Source organism: Pyxicephalus adspersus, chromosome Z (genome assembly GCF_032062135.1).
Source record: "Pyxicephalus adspersus chromosome Z, UCB_Pads_2.0, whole genome shotgun sequence".
Classification (NCBI taxonomy): domain Eukaryota; kingdom Metazoa; phylum Chordata; class Amphibia; order Anura; family Pyxicephalidae; genus Pyxicephalus; species Pyxicephalus adspersus.
In genome coordinates this window covers 83,851,105-83,878,328 of record NC_092871.1, presented here as the reverse complement: position 1 = coordinate 83,878,328, position 27,224 = coordinate 83,851,105, and the positions used below count along the sequence as shown (strand labels likewise).

Below are 27,224 nucleotides of genomic sequence, written 5' to 3'. Positions count from 1 at the left end.
CACGATCATAGGATAGGATCTTATTTTTATTTGATATCTTGAATTACTTTGAAAAACCACTGTTTTGTACAGTCCCTATTATACTTCGTCGATGACATTTTCTGTTATTAGTTTTGATTAAAAAGAATGACAGGTATCTTGACAGGAATGAAAATGACCTTATTAAACACATGGCCTTTGCTGTGTGCTTACATATCACATTCAACTGATTATCTGGCACACTGCTGTGATATCCAGTCCTCAAACAGATTAATAAATTATGTATGCTGGAGAATATTATTTCTCTATAGATGAGTAGAAAGTCAAGGTTGCGGCAAACTTAAAACATTGATTAATAATAACTATTCATACTGTTGGCCAGATTTTGAAAGCAGTTAGTGCATCCAACTCTCAGATCTAAAATATGCTTAAAGGATAATTGCACTTTCATACATAGTGCAGTAATCCTGTGGGGGGGCCCTTCCCTGAACTAAATTAAACAGACCATCCCCTTCACTCAGGCATACTTTTTTGCGATCTGTTGGCTACAGTCCTGCTGTTTTTTTAATCCCAGCACCACCCTGGTTTTGCCTGGGTTTTACAGACAATAGACTGCAAAGGGTCCCGTGGATGGATAGTGAACTTGTCCAATGAGCTGCCCATGCAGCCACCCAACTTTAGGAAGCAGAACTAAATGTAAAATAGAAAAAAATGCGACCAGGCAGGTTCTTTACTGCACAGGTGATGTCCCTTTTGCAGGAATTCATTTAGTCCCTGACACATACCCAGCATATCCTGGAATCCTACACTGAAATGCACATGCATAGCTCAGTGTTTTAAAAAAAACAAGATAGCGAACAGGCAAGTAGGTATTTTTTTCTATATAGAAGAGACATCCCTATCCACACAGGAATTGAGAACTTTAATTCTACTTTAACTTCTACTTCTACTTTAAGTTGTCACAGGAACAAATGTTCCCTTTGGAGCATGTTCCCTTACCTCCTGATCTGATGACCAATCAAGTTTTTTGGATTACTTCTAAATTGCTGTCTTGTTATGGAGTATAACTGTTCACTTGGTAAAGTGAATTAACTTGCAACAAAATTTCCACTGAATGCGATAAATTTTTTTTGCAAAGCATCATCAACCATGTGCAAGGAAATGTATTGGAAAGGAAAAAAAATAATTTTGGAACACCTATGCACCCCGGAACTTTCATAACATGAAGTCTCTTGTTCCAGAATACATTGTGTAAAGTCAAAGAAAATGATGGTAGAATAATGGGGGTAATAGCATATCCCAACATAAACAGGGGGGACCTGAGAATTCAGATGCTTTGAGTTGGCCACTGGGGCCTATGGAGATATAATAAACTGGTGGGAACCATTTCATGCACAGGAGAGGTCATAGAAACAATAAAGAGTGTTGGTATAAATGAAAGTGGTATGATGTACCACACTGTTTCATCTTTTTTCTCCATCTCTGAATTTTGAGCCATCTCTGTACATGGGGATTGCAAGTGTTTGATAGGGATGAGTGAGAATGCCTCTGACAGTCTCGCAAAATTTTCCTCAAACTTCCGGCGGGTCCGCGAAATTTCAGCGAACCTATTTTGCGAATCCACGGTCCAGATTCTCACAGTCCTTGGGCTGTACTTATCAATGATAATTACAGCCTAGGGAACGTGGGAACCTGGATAGTCACAGCTGAACTCATATGACCTCTCAATGGAGATTCTCTATTGAGAGGTCATATGAGTTCTGTAGTACATCTGCGGTCACAGCTGATTGGAGGTCATATAAGTTCAGCTGTGACCGTCCAGGTTCCCACACTCCCTGAGCTGTACTTATCAATGATAAGATGGAGATTCTCCATTGAGAGGTCATATGAGTTCTGTAGTATGCCTGCGGTCACAGCTGATTGGAGGCACATTGGTCTCCAATCAGCTGTGACCGCAGGTTCCCACGGTCCAGGTTCCCACACTCCCTGGGCTGTACTTATCATTGACAAGTACAGCCCAGGAAGCGTGGGAACCTGGACCATGGGAACCTGGACCATGGGAACCTGCGGTCACAGCTGTTTGGAGGCACGTGCTTCCAACCAGGTTCTGTGCAACCCTTGTTTCCTCCAGAAGGTGCTAGGGGTTTCTTGAGCAATGAGAAATTGTGGCTCTTAGGTCAGGTTAAACAGATACCAATAGATGTTTTAGCTATCTGTAAGAGTGGCAGCCATCCTCCTGGCATTATTCACACTGACCACCACACTAATGTACTGAGCTGTGGATATCGTAAAAATAGAAGGTTCCCTAAAGACCAGAAAGCTATCTCAAGGGGTTCCCCATGTTAAAAAGGTCAGGAAACACTGTTCTTACTTCTCCAGTCTTGGAGATCTTTAAAAAATCAGGTCCTTGGTCTCACCTGAAGCTCATCTGGAAAACTTGACCTTGATTGACTCTTTGGGTCTTGTTGTCGAATCCATGAAGCATCTCTCCGAACAATGTGTTATTCAGGTGACTTTCTGGTCGCAAACACTTAGCGCCTTCACAAAGGTCCGATACTAATATGCAAGATCTGCCATCGATAGCTAAACGATATTCCTCAACACAGCTATGGAAAAAACACTGCTTTTATTATTAAATATACCAAAAACTTTAGAGTATTACATACAAAGATGATAAAAGAGAAATATATGTAGTTAGGTTTCTCTTGCTGTCTGTGTTCCCATTGTAGACATATTACATTATTTTATAATGGTGACCATTGTAACCCAGAGGGAAAGTGGGGAGAAACCCAAATTTTCTTTATTTCCACCAGGCAGTACGTGAGGGTAATGCATTCAATAAGAATGCTATTACTACAATTATCTAAGATGGGAATTCCCTTGCACTTTTGGAATATTTCCAGAACAGAAAGTGAATTAAAACCTCTTTTGCCCCCTTTGTGGGTCACAAACAGCAAAAAAAAAACTAATAGATATCCTAACTCATCTATACATTAGCCCCCCCCCCATATATTTTTTCCATTCCATGTATATGATATACAGTCAAATGTTTGTAGAAACCAGGCCATCACACCCATATGACCTGGTTGGACATCCAAATCCAAACTGAATACAGAGTTCATTCTCCATTTGAGGTTATACCAGCCTCCACTAGTCTGAGAATTCTTTTAAGAAGATTTTGGAGTTTGTCTGTGAGAATTAGTGCCTACTTAGCCAACAAATGATTTGTGAGTACTAATGTTGGATAAGTCTTGGCACACAATCAATTAATCAATTAATCTCAGAAGTGTTTATTAGAATTGAGGTCAGTGGAGTTTCAATACACAATATTGGTCATGCCATGTCTATATGAAGGTGGCTTTGGCAAAATCATGGAAGAACAGAAAAGGGCCTTCACCAAACTCTGGACACAAGGTTGTAAGAGTACAAATGTCTACAATATGATTTGTTAACAGGATCTTCACTGGGGAAATGAAGGATAGCATAGGTGAGTTGAAAAGTTGGCTCATACACCTGTGCTATGGCCCCACAATGCATAGATATGAACATTTAAAAAAGTTTGTTCTATTGAAAATGGAAAGGCTGCCGTAATGTACCGTGTCAAGTTCAAATGAAAAATGCCCACCAATAAGATGATGTCCTTGGAGTGTATTGGTCAAAATACATATATTCTTTTATTAACTTTTTTTAAATGTTTTATTATTTTATTCTATATTAACATTCTTCCAGCAGCAGTCATTCAACTAAGGTTGCATTGGTTGACAAAAGTGGCCTTTAGAGACTATATTCTGTAAAGAAACCATTAAAGTGGTATAGCTAATGAGTATCATCAGCAGTTTGGCAATGGTCAACCCAACAACATTTTTTTTTAATTCTAATTCTAAACAAAAAATAAATAATTCCATCCACTTGTTCTCGGTTTGTAATCTATGATGTAATTTAAATAAAGCTTTTTCTTATTATTTGTGTATGCATGGTGTCCACACACCTGCAAAACATGTATATGGCACTCTCGTTGGGATCATTGGGGAGGGAAATTGTCTGTTGTAGACATAATTGTTCACAGCCTCCATTAGATCCATCTGAGCAGTCAATTCCTTTACTATGGTCATAGCAGCCACTTCCATCCTTCATCGGCTTCAGACCTGCAGGACACTAAAAGAAAGTAAAAGGAATCTAAATTGAAGAGAGCCCATAATAGAAAAATAGCACTTTACAGAGGCTTTATTATGCATTCAGCACATACAAAACAAGATAAAAGGGTTTGTTTTAAGGCTGAACTTTGGGCACTAAAACATTCATTTAAATATAATAACCGCAAAGGATATCAATCCACTTTGTGTGCATCAAATGCTTTTAAAACCCAGCTATAACTTTGCAAATATCAATGTTCTGTACATAACTTGGGAGATACCTAGTAGATCTGTTCTCCACAGGCTGCCTATAGAAAACTACAGAGAGGAGAAGATACAAGACCATCCAACCTGCAGAAGGAGAGAAGGTGGCAGCAACTGGTCTTTGTTACTGCTAAATATCACTAAATGCAAACCATAAAATATAGATTTCAAATGATAATAACCCTAATTGAAAATATTACATTTTTTGAAGGAGGAAGTAAAGTCTTTTTGGTTATAGATAGAGCTGGCCTACTGATGTGGCCTAGTGATAAAAAGGCAGCAATCGGATAAAAGTTACTCACTTCTTAGATTGCCTTTTTTTCTAATTACCTGTTTTTGAACAGGGTGATTAGATTTTTCATGGTGGCAGTTAGTGATTGATCACCATATCATAATTTATATTGTAAACTCCATTTGCTTAACTGGAGCAGCTGAACACTTTTTTTAAGTGAAATTACCCATTTTTGGGGTGATCAGGAGCTAGAGACTAAACCTAATCCCAATTTTTACAAAGTAAGGATTGCAGCAAAAGTGGCAAACACCAAGGATCTCCATTGTGGCCCATGCCATTCTTCAACTGCAGAATGGTAAACGCTTATTGGCAACCTAGAAAAGTGGCTAAACACCACTACATAAATATAGTATTATATTGTATTTCAACATCAAAAGTGGTGATTTTCTAAAATAGTAAAACCTGCTAAAAAGTGAAATACGCATTTTTGTGTAAAGCATACTCACCCTTTTTTTTTTTAGGACCAACTTTTTATTTATAGAATTCATTCAACACATTTCGGGGCCAACAATGCTCTCATTTCAGTGGGGCTTAAGTCTTAAATACAAGATTCAGTTTAGGTTGGTTAGTAAGCAAAGCAAAATAATGGGTAAGTAGCTTATTCTGGTTGAATCCGCTGCTTGTCCATCATTCAGAATTGGCTGTGGTGTGTTATAGGGCTCTCTGTAAATCTCAGAACTAGATGGATGGAAATATTAATATTTTGGCAGGCAAAACAGCCTCAAAATATTTATTCCATCTGCGTCTACAGCTGTTTGGATGGAGGTCAGCTTTAATAAAATTCTGCTTGATTATTTTTTATTACAAGCTTGAAAGTTAAATCTACCAATGGCTGATGATGGCCAATTTCAATATATATTTTTTTAAATTGCTATAGTGTACTTATCTTTTGTTTGCTTGAAAGAAAGACCTTTATGGCAAGCAACAAGCAATTTTATTTAAAAGAAGATGCTCTGATATTGATTAATGCATTTTATTTTCCTGTACAGCCACATGAGTTGACAAGACACTTCCCCAAAAGAGACACAGAGCAGCCTGAGGCAATGATAGTAATGCACATTTTAATGTTACCTTTGGACCAGTAATTGCATCATCAATATGTCCTTCATTTGTGAGTCTTTGTTCTTATAATAACAATCTTGGTTTATTTTATTTTTTATTTTAACAATAGAGTTGGAAAGGCCATCAAAGGACACATCATTTAACCATTCTTGTGCCTATACGCATGCCATAATTAGTAAGTTCCTGTCTTGGGATTTTCAGGAACCTATTGTTAACCATGGTTGGTGTTTTCTTTTTATTTCATTGCTATTCTGTGAGATAGGCTATGTTCAGAGGAATCACACTTTTTTTATTTTACCTTACAAATATATGAGTCCAACGACAAAATGTAATTGTACAGTAGCTTACCCTCAATTGATGTGGCAAAACCTCATAGTATTGATGCCAATATTGATGGTCTTTGATTGTTACTTGGAAATCCAACCAATGAAATCCTTCCCTGTAGCTTCTTGTCTATACAGGAGTAGTGTTGTCATGCTAGGAGTGGAGCTAATGTGCCTATGTACAGTTCTTGCCCATCAGCTTGTTTTCTTTCAAAGAGATCTGCTCTGTATATAACCGCATCCTTTCCAGGGGTGTATGTTAGCTCAAACCAAAACTAGCCTCTGGGAATATCAGTGTCATGCCCAGGGCACACATTTGCAAAACATAAAAAAGTATGCAACTAAAGCACTTGGTGACCATTGCTAACAAGACAGAAAGTGAAGAGGAAAACCTATGAATTTTGGTAAGTGGTTGTTAGGAGATGCTCATCTGTCCCGTGACTCCATGCTGTGCGCCATCACAGTATAAAGTCTAAATCTTGGGGGCAACCGAGTGCTGGGAGGTGCAACCTATCTCCTGAGGTGAGTGAAGGCTCACTAAAAGTGAAGACTGCAGTGTTAAATTGGGGGACTGGTGTCTGGTGATGACTGGTGCCGTTCAGGGCCTTACAGTGGTTGAAGAAAATTCTCCAATAGGAACAAATGTTCCTATGACACTGTTCGAAAGTTGGAATTTTCTTCTCTTGGGAGAGATTACCTCATATTTTATATTCTGGAAGTGGTAAGAAATTAAACCTTCCATACTCTATGTTTTGACTTTCCATAAACTTTAATATTATTTTAATCAAAAATAATTAAAACACTTTTCTGGTAGGCAACCATACTCCTGCAGCTTTGCCCTGACAGCTTTCTGCGAACTTGGCTGATTTCCATTTGGATTCCTTCACCTAGATCATAGGTAATCCTTTAAGTCTACTATTTCTAGACAAGAGTTTTGGACCTCTAGCAAGCATCCTAAAAAATCCTTGTCTAATCTTCCATCACAGTAATTTACTCTTCTATATCAACACACTCATGTGGCACATTAATCTCTATTTCCCCTAAAGAAGCAGAATTGTGAAACGCTTTTGGGCTGAGCCTTTTTCTTATTTTGTGCATGATGAACCTGAATCTGTGCCAAGCTATCAGCCCTTGATATGAATATGTAAATAATTGATACACAATAACCGTTGTACGTACAAATGTTTATGTTTTTCTTTTCTTTAGATTAAATCATTATACTTTGTTTCCCTTACTTTTTTGACTCATTCTGTCTTTGAGCACAATCATTTTTTTAACCTCCCTGGCGGTCTGATTATGTCCAAATTTTTATGTCAAAAGCAGTACATTGTTTTGAGTGGAAATTTGTTGTTTAATATTTTAGGCCTGTAAGTCTTAGGAATTACTCTCAGGTATGATAAGTTTGAAACACAAATCATAAATAAAATATAATAAATAATTATAAATAATAATTATATAAAAAAATGAATTCAATAGTTTTATTAAAAAAATAAAAAAACTTTAAATTTGTCCAAAAAAGGGTACACTAATAGAATAAAATTTTGGATTTATTATTTACAATTTGGATTTTTTTTTATAACTTTTTTACTGTGATCAATGTTATAACTTAATCTGCTTTTTAATTTCCTGCCCGGCCACGCCTCCCTAGCGTACCGACACTTCACGCATCACATCGATCAAGCCAAGGATGTGATGCAGAAGCCAGCCAGGGATTGCTGAGAATGTCACTAAATTGAGGGGAGCAGGTAGGATTTCTTTCTTCCTACCCCAAGTGTGGTTTGGGGTTACTGCTTTTGGTACATAAAATTCAACCCAAGCCACATTTGGGAATACCGCCAAGGGGGTTAATCAAAAATAAAATAAGAAATAATTATTGATATGGTTAAATTCCCCAAAAACTCAAGTAGTTTTGATATCCTTTGGAATAAAAATTGCATTTTTGATTACATTTCCATGTATCAGGTCTGATGGCATTTTACATTTAATTTGCATATGCACAGTGTTTAATAGTTTTCTTTACTACTTGATTACTGACCACACATCCTGTGGAGTCTACTTTACGCTCCGAGACGCACTTGAAATTACGTGAACATCCTCCATTGCTGAACGAGCAATCGCGAACAGGTCCAAAGGAAGAGAGCAAGTCATCAACTGTTTCAAAGTGGGTTGCTAAAAGGGCTTCTTGCCTGAAGAATGGAAACAAGTTAGATTATTTAAAAGAAGTTGCTCTGATATTGATTAATGCATTTTATTTTCCTTCCTGTGTACGGCCACATGAGTTGACAAGACACTTCCCCAAAAGAGACACAGAGCAGCCCAAGGCAACAAAAAGAAGAATGTTTTTTATACCTTCTCTTTAGAAATCCATGTGTCCTACTTCCTCCTTATTCCAGCCAGGAATTATTTTGCACAATTGATCATTATTGTGTTGAGAGATATGAAGTAAAGTTACAACAAATATTTATTCTGAATACAAGTCTATAATAAAGATGGATGAAAGAGTCCTTAAGGGTTTCTAGAACATTACCTGAACCCAAGGCTCAAGCTCTCAAGCTGAACTCTATTGAACTTAATAGGAGCTGAATGGTCCAATGAAAGGATCAAATATCATAGGGTATTTACTCTTCTGAATAAATGTTTGTAGGTTTGTTTTGTTAGATCAAATGTATTTAGGGTATTGACCCTAAAAACATTTGATGACCCATAGGAAAAGTATTTGTAAAAAAAATACTTAAACATCGGAGTAATTATTAGTGAAAATAAGATGAAGGTCCTTTTTAAAACCAACCATTTGATCTATTTATCCTGTTTTATAAATTTATTAGAACCAAACTGTATTGGTGATTGAATTTTATGATACCAACACATATACCCAATTACTGTACTTGTATCACACTGACATCAATGCATTATATCCGAAGTTTTTGTCAAGTAGAGCTTAAATTACACAGTAGCATTCCATTAAATTGCCCATATGAGTTAACTTAGCGTCAACTCAGATGTCTTGACTTTTTTTTTTTTCAAACAACAGGGTAGTACAGAAGAATTACTGTACATTAGTTTCATTTTTTTTTAAATTTTCCATAAATACACTGTCACTGTGCAATACTTCACAAGGAAAGTAACATCAGTACATGCCAAATTAAATTTACAACATGCCAGAAATTCTTTATGGAGCTTGACAGACTCATTAAAAAAGCTTACAGTAAGAAAATATGGAAGTTATTTTTATTATCAAGTATATATTCTTTCGACATATTTTGCAAAGGATTACAGAGTCTATAATGTACCGTCACTAACTGTCCCTGAGTTCACAATCCAAGGTTCCCAAAAACGTTTAAGACCATTTTATTTATGTATTTTTCCCAGCTGGAAGCCAATTTCCCACCAGTATTTTTTTGGGGATTGCCTGGTGGAAGATGGCTAAGCCTATTGGCATATATATGTTTTCTTCTTACTACCAGCTCTCTAACCTACCCTAGCCTACTGTTCTTTATCTGCCTTCTGGTTTAATGTTTTGCCTTTGCTGTCGGCTAACTCTATCGGCATGAGATCTAGGTTCACTTTCTTTGTAATAAACTGTACCAAACCAATGTCATATCAGGGATGCCCTTGTAAAGATTTGTTTTGCCTTGGAAGGCCTGCAATATTCAATAGAGATAGAGAAAGGGTCCACCTTGGAACACGTATGTAATGTGACATGATAAAATTGTAATCTTTGTTGAGAATACGGCTTCTATCATCTTCTAAAATGTCTTTATCAAAATACATACTGCTTTAACATTTAAAGTTGGTGGGAAAAGTATGACTATGCTGGATAGCTTTAGTATGCTGGTACAGCGGTTGCCAATTGATGGTCCGCAAGAAAATTTAGGTGGTTCGTAGAAAAATTACCTGGCCAGTGTGCCTCCAGCGGTGCCTTTCTCCTGACCACACTGATTATGTCCCCCGTATGCACACAACTTTTGTTGTGTCCTCAGCATGGCACCAAAATGTGCCACACTAATGGACAACACCGAATCCCTTTCAATCAATGCCTTCAAGTTCTCCAAAGATAATTGAGATATATTTCCTAGTTACCTCATTGGTTGGCTCATCGGGTTAAGCAGCAGATGGGCAAACATTATGGCTGCTGTGAGACCTTTTTTAGGGATGGGGATGTGTTACATTCCAAAAAATGATTGGCTCTTGTGAGCATTATGGAAAGTTTCTAATTTTAGGTAGTAAACCTGAACTGTTTTCAGCCACAGTATGCAATGTTTGCTACTAGTGGACCTTCATTGAAGTCATCACAAATCTATGGTATCAATTGACCTGAACCTCATCCCTTCTGCTGAGGGACCAAGAGGGCATTGCAATTTAGTATATACATACATGTTTACATGGGGGGTTGGTAAGGAACTACTGTTGAGGATTCATGGGAGGTGGAGCAGAGAAAGACATCACAAAACCGACCAGAAGACAGCTGGTTGTAAGAGGAACCTGGAGGTTGGGTGGATTGTAAAGAAGGAACTTTACACAAATTATGTTTCACAGCATGGCAGGTTAGTGAGGCAATACAGTTGTGGTCTACAACATATCAGGAGGAAAAGGTTCATGGGAGGTCCATTGCAATTGGAGATGGGACACCAGGCTAGTGGTAGAGGATAAGAAAACTGCCACCGTGACGATTAGGACAGTACTGGTAGGGACATACACAGTGTAGTAGTGAAGGAAAAGGAAATTAGTTATGCAACTTCTCCAAGCTTGGGCTTGTGGTTCTACCATATTCATACTTTGTGGGAAATTTTCTAGATTGCTACTGTATATTATAACAGGACTCTAACATGGTGATTATATACTTTGCTAACAGCCCCCTTCTTCCTATTTTATTTGGTAGTGGCAAATACCCATGAAAATTTATCTTGAACACTCTGCAAAGAGATTTTATTCCTACCTAGCCTTTTTTAATAATTATTCCTATTTTTGCTGATCTTCTAGTTTTCCAAATACTTGGCCCCCATTATGCTCTGTGGCCTCTCCCACCTTCCACTACAGTAAACCCTGGTGTATCCACATATTAATTAATTAATTCTTTCTACCAGATACAGATCGATCTTTCTGCCAAACAGATGGTAAATTAGGCTTTTACATTTTACTTTGGGTTACTGATAGGGTTACTTTATATTTGGATAGCCACTTATGTTTTTTAGTTTCTCTAATAATATCATCCAATGAAATATATTGGTGGTAATAATCTTGTTGTGTACTTACTATGAATTCTTTGGTTAAGCTATCAATAAATCTTTCCAGCAGTGGATGTGTGCTTATGTACTGATCTGATGTCTTGAGTTGAATTATCAGAGGAAAATGGAAAATACTTAAGCTTTTGTAGCTTCTCATTTTTACCCTCGACCTTTGTGTTCTCGTTTTATTTGCCTTCTTTTCTTCATCTTTCCCTATCTTTAATAAAATGTATACAAACTTTCCAAGGCAACTAACTTGTTTTCTTTGAATCAGAGCATGTTTATTACAAGACTGAGGGAGCAGAGTTAACATTTGCACAAGGACAGTAAAATAATGCAGGGAAGGTTTGATAATGGGCTGATAAGACTACATGCAGAAACTTAGATGCTATATGGAGTATAACTTCATACAGCTATAAAGATACAAATACAAAAAAGAAAAAACCCTTGGGGCAATGGCATATAATATAGTGTTTATATAGAGGTTTTATGGGTTAATATTGGAAGCATTCTTTTTTTTTATTGTCCAGCACTACTTTTTTTTAGCAATACTTACTTTCTGTATGGCATTGTCCTCCTCTTTGCCCCCCTACCATGCTGCTGGTCTTTGTACAAGCTAAGTAATGAGTAGCACCATTTAACTAAAATCATATGCGCCCAGACATCATCGCAGCTGGAGTTCTCAAAAATAAAAAAGCAGAAAAAACTATGTGAGTGCTTTTTTTGCAAGACTCAGCACTGCTCAAAATGAATTCAACTGCAGTAAGAAAAGGGTCCCAACACATCACATAACTGACCAGATGACAGCTGGCTTTTGGGGAAAGCGTGGAGGTGTGTTTATAAAGATGGATATAGGTTTTACCCAAATCTTGTGCAGCATTAAAATATTCTGTGTCACAACATCGTGCTGCAGAGAAAGACCACTGTGTACAAGCAGCTTTAGGCATCAGTCCAATGCACACTGGAGAGCTTAGTTCTAACCTACAGGGAGTCAAGTAAATATGAACAATTCAAGAAATACATGATGACTGGGTTAAAAAGATCAGCAAAGTTTGCATACCATTATGTTTAAACATTCATTATCCAGTGTTCTCACCAACCCTATGTAGCCAGTGTAACACCTGGCACTTTTTAGAAACCATTCAGCTGTTTTCTGGTTGGTTACTGAAATGTTGGGTCATAACACAACGGTCTCCACCCGCTGGTCTCCACTCCAACCCTGATTATCCGTGCCTACATACTGCATAATAATTTATAGCTAGCTAGCTATAGTTTGTATGTGTAGATCTTAATTTATTCTTACCGGACATCACCAGGGTCTTCGGTAACCAGGACATCTGTCTTACAGCTAGCTAGAGGACTGATAGATAGCTCCATAGGAGGCACCACAAAGTTTTTGCTGACAGGAAGCCATACACCTTGCCCCAAGCTGTATGTGGATCTGTAATATTAAAAATAGATGATTAATAAGAAAGTGGTTTGGACGAGTCCTAAAATATTCATATTTTTTTTTCGAGTATGTTAATTAAGAACTTTAGTTAGAAGAGGCAAAAGAAAAACTCTTACAGAGTGTGATCTGATTTGTTTTAACAAGGATATCCCTGATACCCAATGGTAGTATAGAGAGATTCCATCCAAGTGGGGTTTGCTACAGGATGGGTGAACATTTCCTGCAAATAAGTTGATGAACTTTAGCGCTTGTTAAGTTTAAGTAACATAAAGGTATCAATTCGCTGGTGGTTATTGGGGACAGTACTGCCCCTAACATGGTTGGTTAGTTTATCATTGTGTTTAAGGACGATAGTTTTGTAGACCATTTACTATACATGATACTGTCGCAAATACACCCAGATACCAAAAGACAACAGGGACATTCACTGCCTGAAGAGGACAGCGATGGACCTAAAAAAGTCAGCAGTGAAGATATTGACCTTTGGGATCTTGGATCTGTCATTGCTACAGGATACCTACGAAAAGGTAAATTTGTGCCATATGGCAATAACTCATCAACACCAAAGAAAAGTTAGTCCCACTTCACCAGGGGGTCCTAATTCCTAAGACCACGGAGGAAAACTTACTTGACATATTGGGATTTTAACAACTCTTGACATTGTCATTGGGCCACCCATGATATTCCATGAATGTAATGCTACAAAAAGATGTCAGAGACTGAAGCCATGTAACAGGAGATGTTCAGGGACTGAAGACATGCTAAAGGTGGAGAATGCTTCAGGAGAACATTGTAGACTGGAGATATATTACATGACACTGCTAGAGTTCACTGCCCCTTTACAGGTCAATGTTTCCATAATTTTGGTCCCTATAGCCCTATAATTTTATATTCCTCTGAGCAAGATTTATTATAAAGAACAGTGATGGTGTGAAAAAAATGAACTAAACCAAATAAACAAGCCTATTAACTACATGAATCCATAATTTCACTGGCCTAACTAAGCACCAAAAGAGACAACTGTCTGCAGGGGACCAAAGGGTCTAGAAGATACTTTAGATCCTGGAGGAATTCTTCTGCAAATTCTAGTCCTCTGATTGACATATTGATGTCCTGACAATCATTCATCTGTCTTTGACATAGAACCAGTAAAAAATAAAAACCTTTTGACTTTTATTTAACCTACATTTGCTGTTTATTTGTTCTGAACCAGCAGCTAAAGGCACAGCACTGACATATTTTGAGAAAAAGCCCAGAAATATCAGTTCCCATACTTTCCTTATAATAGGTATATTTCAAGTAGAATCTGTCACCAGGAACAATGCCTCGATTTATACACAGTTCACCATTTGGAAAAATGAAGGTATTTTTGCAGAGTCTGTTTTTGTCTAGATTAATGTTACAATGTAATACTGAATTAACTCTGGATGTGGCCATTTTACGTAATTACCATGGCATAGAGAAGTGCTGAGATCACATGACTACATTCAGCATTCTGCTATGGAAAGCAAAAGAGTGTGTCAAAATGATTAATATTCTACTGTTGGTTACTTGGCAATAGGAGTTTGCATGCAAGAGCAATACGTACTTCTTTTCAGTCTGCTATATGATACAATGTGATCCTTTTTTTTTTACAAATTTCCATTAAATATTCTTTTAGGCAGAACTCATTTTACTTTAAAAGCCCCACTGAACAAGGTAAATTTTAATAGCAATCAGATTGATAACTGGATGACTTTGAATTCCAAAGAATTGTTAGAAAAGGCTATCTAATCCTATTTTTTATTTCTTTGAAACATAAACAAATGTACCAATTTTACATACATTCCATATATACTTGATATGACCCTCAAAATTCAAGTAGATAAATCTCATTTTATACTTTTAAACAAAAATCAAAGGTATGGGCATTACCTTGCCCATGTTGGGACTATCAATAGAATGCATAAGGGTGAGGAATCCACAAGAATTGTTTAAATAATAAAGCTGTAGGATGAAGTCACCTACAAGTTTTTATGTGAAATATTGTCTGCATCCTGCACAAAACAGGGAAAGCTTACAGACATTAAGGTATAGAGCAGGGGTCTGCAACCTGCGGCTCCGGAGCTGCATGCGGCTCTTCAGCCTCCTTGTTGTGGCTCCCTTCGGCTGCTGCGGGGAGATCTCTGATGGGGGATCCCCTTCCTCCCAAAACACTGCGGAGGAGGGGGATTCCCTATCCGGTGTTCCAATGAAAAAAATCTACCAGTGAAATAAATTTACCACGGGGCGTGTACAAATGGGTGTGTACAATGACATCCCCTTCCTTTGAACCCCAATTCCTGTGGAATGGGGAGATGTACAAAACCAAAAATGTAGGTGCAAGTGGGGGACACCTGTGACTAACACCCCCTAAAATTTAATTGAATTAAAAAAATAATAAAACTTTTAAAAGTTTATAAACTGTGTTATGTTTTGCGGCTCCAGACTATTTTTCTTTAGTGGAAGAAGAGGCAAAATGGCTCTTTTGATAGTAAGGGTTGCTGACCCCTGGTATAGAGGAACTCTAGGGTTCTTCAAGCGGTTGCTAGGGGCTCTGCCAGGGGTGGTGATCAGGACCGGATGGTGATGCTCTGTAAGGGGCAGGACCCAGGCTTAACTCCTCTTGAAGAGGGGCCAGAGGAGGTCAGGGACCAGCCCCAAAAAGAAGCTCCCAAACAGACCCATATTCACGCTGATAATGGCGGAAAACCTGAAAATCTGGCCAGGGGAAGCACTGAATACCATGGTTTTATGTACTTTGTCACTTGTTTGTTTTTTGTTTGGTCACTGGAATATAGGGTGCTGGTTGCCTTATGGCCCAGCCCTAATGTTCCTCTCCATTAGTGGTAGTCTTCCTACAGGGGAACGTTCAGATTAGTACTAGGTGGTTTTGTCTGCCTGGTTTTGGCCAGGTGGGTCAAGCAACCCAGTCCCCCTGTCTGGAGCATTACACCCAATGGGAGTCAGCGCTTTCTGTTTATAGTAGGATCAAAAAGCAACCCAGTGCACTTTGTGAGGGGTTTTATGCCCTAACACTTTATTTTTACGTACACTAGGGTTATTGTTTCAGAATCACATCACCGCAGAATTAAAAAAAAAAATTATACCAGGGGTTCCCTGAGACTTGATATTTCGAGGGTTCCCACAATATAAAAAAAGGTTGAGAAAGGCTGGCTTAAACCAAAGCAAGTATGGGGCTGTAAGCCTAGGCAGTGTTCCTTTGAGCCTGTTTCTGCACCATTGCCCACTGTGTACATTAAATGAGTTTACTTTTGTTAGATTGAACCATAAATTTGTAATTGACCCGAACTGAATAGCAACATTGAATGCCGAGATATTATGGGTTGAATAAATTATGGGTTTACATGCTGCTATTGTTAATTGCTATAGTGTATTATAAGCCCCTTCGTTTTAATGAGTAAGTAGAGTCCCAGCTCCTTGCACAGACAGAAATGGCTGAGAGAGGGGTAATCATGGAAGATTTTCATTACCCTTAATGGACTGGTGTAATGGCACAACTGGTCCAGCGAAAGGTCCAGCACAAATTTAAAAAATTTTGCATAATTTTATGGGATAGTTAATGCTCTGTTAGAGATCTGTTATTACAAATGTTTAAATAAAAGAAAATCTGGGTAACTGACCATAACATGATTTAATTTAATCTAAATTGTAAACAGCAAGCAGAAACTGGAAAGACAAAAACACTACGTTTTAAGTGAGTCAATTACCCAATGCTAAGGGCCGCTTTCCAAAATATCGTTAGGAAACAAAAACACACAACATAAAGAGTTGTGTTTTAAATTGATTTTTATAGGAACACATTAAACTATTTAATCCCATGGGCAAAAGACAAAACCTATGTGACTTACTTATGGCGTTAAAAAGTCATAAGCAATAAAGAAAGAGGGCTTAAAATGAAGCTGAAGAAACATTATCATTACTTGAGAATTGAAAAAAGACAACGAAAGCTGCAAAAAAGAAATCTGGCTGCCAAAAATTTGCAATGAACAACAAGTTGTTGAAGGGAGTATGACAAATCCCCAAATAAATTTTAAATGTATTGATAGATAAAGGAATACATAAAAGCATTAAGTCCTTATAAAAAAAAAATAATTTGAAACTGGTCAAGCAGAACAAAAAGAAAACAAACCTAATAAATAAATTCTTATATGTTGTGTAATAAGGAAAATGGCAGAAATGATGTGGGATCTGGGCATAGGACTAAAGGAAAACTGTAGCACACAATATTTTTTTCTGGTAACTGTATGTGGTTTAAATTCCACTTTTAAGAATTCATGATTAGGCAGGTCATTATGGCTGAAAGGGACAGAGGAAGCCCCTTCTTCAATAATCCCACCTGCCTTATCACTCCGTGTATCCATCAAAAAGCTAAACTGCGCATGTGCAGCATAAACTTTAATTGCCAGGATACTCAGAAATTTCTGCTTCCCCTGATTCATGCCGGGAAATAAAAAACTCCAGCTTGCCGAGTTATGCTATCCTGGCCCTGTCAGTAAAGATGACTGCAAATCGTCTTTAGGAAGGGAAGAAGGAAGAAGACAGTGGCACTCTATGAGGGAATAGGGACAGTGATAATCACAGGTTTAGTTTTACTTTAATACCTGTACACTAACCTGTCTAGGAAAATTAACAGTTACAGATATGGTAACACTGCCACTGGTTTCAACAATGTCCAATTTTAATATTAAGGAATTATGGTACCCAAATATAAGCCAACAACATTAAACCAAGGCTTGCAGTTAGCAGCAGCACTGAAACCCTACCATGTTTACTCAGTTGACCACTGAACTACCTATGGGGTTTATTTATGGTGCACACATAGGCTGACAACATTGCTGACATTTACAAAGGTTTAGCGTTGTCAGCTGGAAAAATGGTCCTGTCGCTGGCAAGATCTTCTGTCGTGTTGTTCGAATTCGGGTAGTCCTAATGTTTGACCCGAATATGGCCTCCCCCATGAAGCCTAGGGCCCTCCAATAACAGCAGGGATTCTCCCCTCCATGTTTGTTGTGGCAGGCAGCCGATTGGCTGTCACTGCATGCCACACAGGCAGCCATTGGCCTATATAAGGCCAGGGCATGCCTGCATTTACCACCTCTGACAGAGATTTGCTAGCATCAGATAGATAGATAGATAGATAGATAGATAGATAGATAGATAGATAGATAGATAGATAGATAGATAGATAATAGAGAGATGGATAGATAGATAGCCAGTGTGTTACATACACGCAGCCAAAAAAGGTAAAAAAAAATACAGATATTTAATTCTAATACCACTTGCAATCTATCAAAATAAATATAAAAATTTCTGTAAAAAAAATACAGATATTTATTTCTGATACCACTTGCAATCTATCAAAATGAACAGAAAAATGTCTGTATTTCTGTAAAAAAATACAGATATTTATATTTGATACCACTTGCTAACAGAAAATTTTATGTATTTCTCTACTAAAAATACAAATATTTAAAATATTTAATTATGAATCACACAGCTCCATTACAAGTGATATAGGCCGCAAAGTAGATAGAGGCAGAGGGCCCTGAGGGAGGTGCTCGGTAAAAAAAAATTAGCCAGTTACACAGCTACATTGCAAGATATAGACCTCAGAGACTAGGTAGAGGTAGAGGGCCACTAGGGTGAGGAGTAGAAGGAGATGCTGAAGGCTGTGAACGTGCTCTTCCCATCAAGGTGTCAGCAGGCCGTGCAGCAGTTGACGACTAACCAGTACAATCTGCAGAGGGGGTTTTGAAGTCATTGCTGATCCAAGCCTTATTCATTTTCACTCATTAAGTGATTCGGTCAACATTTTCTGCAGAGAGCCGAATCCGTTTGTCACTCACTACGCCCCCAGCTGCACTGAACGCTCTTTCAGATAACACACTTGTGGCTGGGAAGGAAAAGATCTGAATGGCATGTTCTGCCAGCTCAGGCCACTGCTCAAGCTTGGATACTTAGTAGCCCAGTGGGTCCTGGCTTTGCAGGTTGCAGATGTCCCATTGGCAATTGCATCCGCTGACAAAAAGCCAGCATAGTTTGGCTTAAAAGACCTCTACCGCTGCTGCCACCCATGCCGCCTAGGGCAGTTGTTTGGCCCCCATGGCTGGTGGAACTGCCATAGGGATCCCTGCTGCTGCTGGCAGCCGGAAAGGCTGAGCACAAGTCCCTTACAAGCACTTCTTGGTAGTGCTGCATTTTAGGTCCCCTGTATTGGGGCAAGATGAGTTGTTGTATCTCCGGCTTGTAACGTGGATCCAGTAATGTAGCAATCCAATAGTCGTCAGTCTTTGTTTTTATGTGTTGTATGCGCGGATCTTTGGCTGTGCACTCCTGCATGAAGGCTGTCATGTGGCTCAAACTCCCCACAGCTGAGGTAATTCTGGACCCACACTTCTGTGGGTCGAACAGCAACACAGGGTCATCCTCCTCCTCCTCCTCCGCCTGGTCTTGCCATCCACGGAACATGCCGCCTTGTGTTTGGGTGGATGGATGCCATGTACCCTCAATATCCTCCTCTGCCCATTCCTCCCCTTCTCCCATGCCTGCAATGTCCTCCTCATCCCCTTCCACCTCCTCCTTTTCCTGGATTTTTGGTGCACTATGTCTAGTAGGCACGCATGTCCGAGATGATGTTTGAAACGTCATCTCTTGATGCAGCGTCCGCTCTGTGTCGTGTCCGAGATCCACCATCATCTGTTCCAGCAGGCCTATGATGGGGATGGTGTCACTGACACAGGCCTGATCTCTGCTGATCATCCTGGTCGCCTCTTCAAAAGGTGACAATACAGTGCACAAGTCTTCAATTTGCAGCCACTCCGCAGGGCTTAAGAAAGGTAGTGTAGGTATATGTCTGAAACGAACAGACTCTCCACGTAATCCACCACTGCTTTCTGTTGTTCAGCCAGCTGCTACAGCATGTAAAAGGTGGAATTCCAACGTGTGGCCACATCACAAATTAACTGGTGCACTGACAGGTGTAGATTTCACTGTAAATCCACCAATCTGGCACTGGCTGTGTATGACCGGCGGAAATGCGCTGACAACTTTCTGGCCTGGGTAATTCCTAAGTAAGGGCTGGCCTGGGTAATTCCTAAGGAAGCGCTGTACTATCAGGGTTCATGACGTGAGCCAGACAAGGTACGTGTGTGAGTTTCCCACAATGCAGGGCTTCCAGCAGATTGGCCTCGTTGTCACACACGACCTTGCCTGGCTGAAGTCTGTTGGGAGTTAGCCATTTCTCCTCCTGCTCCCGCAATGCACTTAGAATGGCTGCACCCATGTGGCTGAGGGAACCCAGGCTTCGCAACCTCAAGACTGCGTGGCAACGTCTGAATTGTGCACCAAAATAGCAAACTGCAGGTTGTTGCTGGCATGGAACAGATGCTGCCGAATGGGAGGTGCAAAGTGTCCCTGGAGGAAGAGGTTGAGGCACAAGAGTCAAAGGAGGAGGTGGAAGTGGAGGTTGAGGAGAAGATTGCATGGCGATATGCTTTGGGCGGAGGTAGGTATGCAGGCCTTGCTGCAGCTGCATCTTCCCCTGCTGCCACCAAAGTTACCCAGTGAGCTGTATAGGAAATATATCTTCCCACACCATGCTTGTTCAACCAACTGTCAGCTGTCAGGTGCACCTTGCCTGAAAATGAGTGCTGCAGGGCTATGGACACATTGCTCTGCACGTGTTCATGCAAAGTAGGAACACATTTTTCTGCAAAATACTGTCGCTTAGGCATAACGTACTGTGGGTTCGCACAGAGGATGCCCACCAGTCGGTAAGGGAGGAGCTCTAACACAATCAGCTGTGCAATTGCTGCATTGATAGCTTTGTTTTGGGGTCATTTGGGCCATATTTCCTCTTGTGCTCCAGCATCTGGGGGATGAAAGGTTGGATACTGCTAATGCTAACCACAGAAAGATTGGACGATGGGGTAGAAGTTGTGACGGCAATGATGCCTGGTCTTGACTGCTAGCAATGCGACAAACAGCAGCCAATCTGCGTTGCAGCTCCTGCTCACCGCTGGTGAACCTTGAAAAAGGTAATGCTCGGCTACATGCCCCACTCAAATTGCTGGCAGCAGCATGGGTAACTTTGGTAGCAGAAGGAGGAAAGGTAGCAGAGGAAGATCGAGTAGTTTGAGCTTGCTTCTTGGGCGGAGGTGGTCGCACAGAGCTCTGTGCTTTGACCAGGTGTTCCCGCCAGGTTACCGGGTGGTGGCTTTTTAAATGTGTGCTCATGCAACTTTTTCCAAGATTGTTTGGGTTTTTGCCTCATTTCAAGTGTTGAGCACACAGTTTGCAGATGACCATAGTGTTGTCATCACTATGGACATTAAAAAAATGCCCACACGGGCAAACATCTAACTGGGCCGAAAGGTGCTCTGGAGCTGGGGCTCGTGGTGGCAGTCCCCGGTTGTTGAGGCACAACTATAACTTGCCATCCACACTACATCTCAGGGCCCACCGTAGGGACAGTGGGTATCTCATTCATCCCAATAGCTACACCTTGTACACTGTCAATTAAGGATGATGGCCTCAAGCTGTTGCTGCTGTCACTGCCTGCCCAGTACCCAGCTCTAGATGGCAGTTAACAATGCTGTCCACACTCTGTCTCAGGGCCTGCCGCCCCCTCCTCATGCTGTTACTGCTGCCGCCTGCCCACTGCCCAGTACCCAGCTCTAGATGCCAGACTAGACTCAAGCTCAACAGGGTGTTCTTTCCCCGCTGAGTCCGCCAAGCCCATTCTGTTTCCTGTGGTTTCGCTACATAGTAGGTAGGGACAGATTGGAATCTCGTTCATCCATTCATGTCTCCAATAGCTACAGCTTCAACACTGTCCATATAGGTGATGGCCTCAACCTCTAATGCTGTCCTTGCTCATTCTCAGGGCCCAGCGCCTCCTCCTCATGCTATAACTGATCCCGCCTGCCCAGTACCCAGCTCTGGATGCCAGTTACCAATGCTGTCCACGATCCATCTCAGGACCCACTGCCTACTTCTCCTGCTGTTGCCACCTGTCAGTACTCCATTCATAAATATGGCATTACAGCCATCTAGGTGGCATTGATGGTGCACTACACCCTACTCTAGATGCCAGTTACCAATGCGGTCCCCGCTCCGTCTCAGTGCCCATCGCCTCCTCCTCCTCCTGCTGCTGCCACCTGTCACTTGTAACTTATAACAGAGCTGTATAGCTGGCTAATTTTTTGACTGAATGACCCCCTTCAGAGACCTCTGCCTGTACTCTGAAGCCTGTGTATGGCTTGTAACAGAGTGGTAAAACCTGGTGGCTAATTTTTGGACCAGAGGAACCCGCTTGTGCCCCTCTCTGCCTGTACTCAGAGACCGTATAAAATCCGACATGTTCCCTTGACCGCCCCATAAAATGGCCTTGCCAGCAACAGAAAAAAGGCTTCCTTATTATTTTTTTTACTTGTACAGTGTTGTGCAGAGCTGGGGCAGTCTTGACATGTCTTTTTAAATGTATTTATAGGCTGTAGAAGCTCTACACAGTGCAGAAAAAAAATACTGAATTTTTCCCCCATTGACTTTATTAGAGTTTCGAATTCGACGTTCGATCACCCGAATAATTATGCAATATTCAACCGAATAGCGGTCGAATCGAATAATGAGCTATTCGACCAACACTAATTTTCAGGCAAGGCACAGATTCAAAATAACATATTTGTAAAACATATGCAGAAAATGTAAAGCAAAATAAAAATATATTAAGCTTTTGCATAAAACACTGGAATTACAGCACAAAAAACATTAACTTATTCTTTAGGTGCTACAAGGTAAAATACAATTCTTTTTCTATAAATCTGACTGCATTTATCCGATAGTAACTCAATCTGGCAGTTTTACAGGCTGCCATTTGTGATCTGTATACAAACACCTTTTTGTTTGTCTAAAGAAAGGTTGCTGAAATCACCGTAACCTCACTTTAACGATCAGTCATGCACACCACTGTTCAAACTCAGCTTAAAGGTCATGCTAGGAAAATGATAGATGCACAGTGACTCATGAAACTAGCTAAAATGACAAAGTTTTCTACAAGTCTTAAGTTCAGTTATTGAGCAAAAATGGGGATAATCTGATCCTTTAGGATGGGGGCTTGGAGTGACAGTAACAAAGTTATCCTATAGAATAAAACCTTGGAAGGTCTAACGAAAGAAGTTGGTTGGATTCTTTGCATCAACCAAGGAAAAAAGTTGAACACAAAAATGCAGTAGAAAAAAAAACTCTTCCTGCAAAAGTATTTCTGGCCCTATCACCTTTCACACTTGCAGTGGAAAACTGCACAGGTAGCCATTCCCAGTTGAAGAGCAAACTGCTATATGCTAAGGAGCAGAAAAACCACACCAGAGGTCAACAACTGCACACACTGGGGGTGGAATTGAGGCTCACCTGGTCCCCACGAGCCTGCGGCTTTGTCCAGCCTGATGCTCCAGTGGCACATTGGCTTTGCCCGACTGGCATCAGCGTCATTTTGGCTTCGCATACCCAGCGTGTGAGGGGATACGAGGCTATAGGATTCAGATGCCAGGCGGGCATGCGACGTGTGTACGTGCGGGCAGCATGCACTGGGGGGCGGGACCGATGTGAAATTTAAAATAACAAGTATTTTTAAATGTCAAATGTACCGCTTTGACATTTAAAAATACTCAAACAATCATACCACCAGGGAGGTTAACATACATAAAAACATTACCATATGATTGAGGTAGGGAAATAGGATTGTGAGCTTCTTTCAGGGACAGCTAGTGACATGACCATAGACTTTGTAAAGCGCTGTGTAATATGTTGGCATTAAATAAATACTGTATAATAATAATAATCATATTAATCCAATTTACAGAAGTCAAAGTGAATGAATATAATAGCAAAATATGAAAGAACGTTTTCTGGTTTAGTACATTTCATGGCACTCTTTAAATACAGAAAAAAATACCATATAAAAAGATAAGTGAAAAAATGAAAAGATTTGATGTTAAAAAGCTAAATGCAGACAGAAACATAAAGCGGAAATATAATGGAGAAATTAATAAGAATATACAAGCCGAACATGTAGATAATGAAAGGAAATAGAGGGAAGATGGGAGAAAATTAAAAAAGTTATAATGGAATCTGCAGAAAAGTTTTGGATTATGAAACTTTATGAAGTAACTCGCTTGATGGGGAGAGTAGAAGGAAATTACAGCAAAGAAAAAGTCAGGGGACAAAAACAAGATCAAGTGTAGATATATTTAGTAAAAAATATAGAATGATAACTTTGCAATAGAAACAAAAAGGGAGGAAAAGCACTGGGATCAAAAGAGTTAAAAACATTCTTGTTAAAGAGAATAGAGTAAAATATTAAAGCGTGTCTATCACAAATGCACAAAAATGTTTATTTAAAAAATTGTCACAAGCTACAAATGATCTAAATCAAGATTGTGTGCATCAAATTCTTGTGCAAATCCAATTATTACTTTGTAAAATTGGAGGTGACACCATCACTGTGCTGATGAGGTCAGAGTTGTCTGAGGGTCCCATAGGTCCGCCCACTACAAACTGCTCAAGGAAAGCTAGTATGGATGAGTGGAACAAGTAAAGACGCCATCACTGAAAAAACTCATAAAAGGTCCCATTGTTTTCAGATCCAGTGACAATGGTGACCAGGAAAAAAAGAGACTGCAAATTGCACTTAAGGAGACATAGAAAGTAATACAAACCTAATGGTTTCATCACACAAAAATGTTTTAGCTATAGATACACTTCAAAAAAGTTTGAAATGCAGAATTTAAAAGAAAAATGAAAAAAAAAATCTAATTTTATGACCCAGAAAAAGGAAGATCTATCATAAGATGAAGCAGAAATAGCCATTAAACGAGAGAGAGACAGTAAAGCACCAAGAGAGAATGGTTTAGGATTAAAACTTAAAAATTGAAAGGAAGACTTTATAGCAGTCTATACATAAAAGGGAATCCATGAAATAGAAGGAGGAACTAATGTTGAAAGAAAGGGGACTGGGTCTCACCTACCCTATGCTAACAAGACATAAAACATTGTATGTAAGAATTATAATGGTATCTCCCAACTAAAAATCTATACATATATAAAAATAGATGTATGTATGTATGTGTGTATGAATGTTCAACCATCACTCGAAAACGCATAGAGACATTTCAACCAAACTTGCTATACATATGACTGAGACTCATGTGAGTTCACCAGTCATCTTTGTACAGTGCTATATGTCAGAGCTATATTTGTATGTATGTATGTATGTGTGTATGTATCTCTAGGAAACGCATGGAGACATTTCAACCAAACTAGCTATGTTCCACCATCACTCAGAAACGCATTTAGACATTTAAACCAAACTTGCTAGACATATGACTCAGACTCATGTGAGTACACCGCTGATCTTTGTACAGTGATGTGGTATATGTAAGAGGTATATTCGCATGTATGTATGTATGTATGTGTGTATGTACAGTATGTGTGTATATATTGCTCAGTGACAGTGTACCTTTTGCTTACATACTTTTTTGGACTCTTTTACAAATTTCTGGCCTGTAATAACATTGTACAACAGCGTGGGACTCGAGTACAGGAAATGAGAGAAAAAGCTACTACATCTAGAGCTTCAGAGACAGTACAACAGTGTGAGACCCAACTAAAGGAAATTAAAGAGTTACTACATCTAGAACTTCAGAGACAGCGTGACACCAGAGTACAGGAAATGAGAGAAAGAGCTAATACATCTAGAGCTTCAGAAACAGTACAACAGCGTGAGACCTGTGTACAGGAAATGAGAAAATGAGCTACTTCATCTGGAGCTTCAGAGACAGTACAAAAGCGTGAGGCCCGACTACAGGATAACAGAGATAGGGCTACTACATCTAGAGCTTCAGAGACAGCACAACAACATGAGGCCCGACTACAGGATAGCAGAGATAGTTCTCTGTCTTTTGATTCTTTTCTTTTCAACTCCTAATAGTCTAAGCTAACAGGACCCTAAAAGCACTCAGTACGTTGGGAAAGCACAGACAGCATTTTAGCAGGATGATCCTGCAGTGTTTAAGGAGGAATTGTAACCCAGAGCAGTAAAGAGGAGCTGTCTGGCTACTTACTTTGGCTTACCCTCCACTTACCTGTGCCCTATGTGAAATGTGTTGCTGTTTACTGTCTAGAGACAGTAAAACAGCGTGAGACCGGAGTACACAAAATGGAGAGCTACTACATCTAGAGCTTCAGAGACAGTACAGCAGCATGAGGCCCAACTACAGGATAAGAGAGATAGAGCTACTACATCTAGAGCTTCAGAAGATAGAGCTACTACATCTAGAGCTTCAGAGACAGTACAACAACGTGAGACCCGACTACAGGATAAGAAAGATAGAGCTACTACATCTAGAGCTTCAGAGACAGTACAACAGCGTGAGACCCGACTACAGGAAATGAGAGAAAGAGCTTCTACATCTAGAACTTCAGAGACAGTACAACAACATGAGACCCGACTACAGGATATAAGAGATAGAGCTACTACATCCAGAGCTTCAGAGACAGTACAACAGTATGAGACCCGACTACAGGATAAGAGAGATAGAGCTATTACATCTAGAGTTTCAGAGACAGTACAACAGCGTGAAACCCGACTACAGGATAAGAGAGATAGAGCTAATAGAGCTTGTAGTTACTGTCAAGTCAAGAAGTTTAAATCTGAGTCTCCTGGTATTTGCTGCAAAAAAGGAAATGTCAAACTCAGCCAACAGGTAGGCCTGGAGCATGTGAGTGAAAGGAGGATAGTGGAAGGCCAGGCATGACGGTGCAGACAGGCAGGGAGACAGCAGAGGGTTAATCATTAGGTAATGGCACATGCAGAGTGTGCAGAGCATGGGGACAGGGGGAGGGGGGGGGGAAGAGGCACGAGGAAGGGATGAAAGGAGGGGTCAATTGGTAATAAAAAGGTCAGGAATGAGACAATAGAGGCTTTTTACCAGGGACAGCAAGAGAGGAAAGTTTTTCCCGCCCTCCCTCCCCAAATTTTTTTTTTGTTTGTTTGGCAATTTAAGTGTTGGGCGGTTGAGGTCCTCGGGGGAGTGGGTTGTTTTTTGGTGATATTTATGTCGGAGGACCCACCTAAGGTGTGGAGTTCCCGGTGTGGTAAATTGTTGGTGGGGGGTCTGCACCAGGAGGGGTATGGTGTTCCTGGGCTGGATGTATGGGAGGCTGGGAGCAATTTCATTGATACGGTGCAGAGCCCAAGGTTGTTAGAAGTGGTGGACCCTCAGAGGACCTGCAACTAAAAATTGTATTCGGAGTTCTACTGAAAAAGTATTGTTGTTGTTATATTGGTTATATTTTGGTATTGTTATTATATTTGTTCAGTTAAAGTAATTTACATTTTGTAATGGTTATGTATAGATATTTATATTTATATATAGTTCTAATTAATATTTATATATT

General features: G+C 39.8%; 1 protein-coding gene across 1 annotated transcript in view; it reads right to left on the bottom strand.

Moving 5' to 3' along the window:
* ASTN2 (astrotactin 2) overlaps nt 1–27,224 on the bottom strand; it is a 188,877-nt gene that overhangs the window by 53,570 nt on the left and 108,083 nt on the right. The window contains exons 9-12 of the mRNA XM_072430157.1: nt 12,582–12,719; nt 8,089–8,239; nt 3,968–4,134; nt 2,397–2,585 (exon numbers count right to left, since the gene is read on the bottom strand). Coding sequence (XP_072286258.1) covers nt 2,397–2,585; nt 3,968–4,134; nt 8,089–8,239; nt 12,582–12,719 — 645 coding nt within the window. The remainder of the gene's footprint in view (nt 1–2,396; nt 2,586–3,967; nt 4,135–8,088; nt 8,240–12,581; nt 12,720–27,224) is intronic.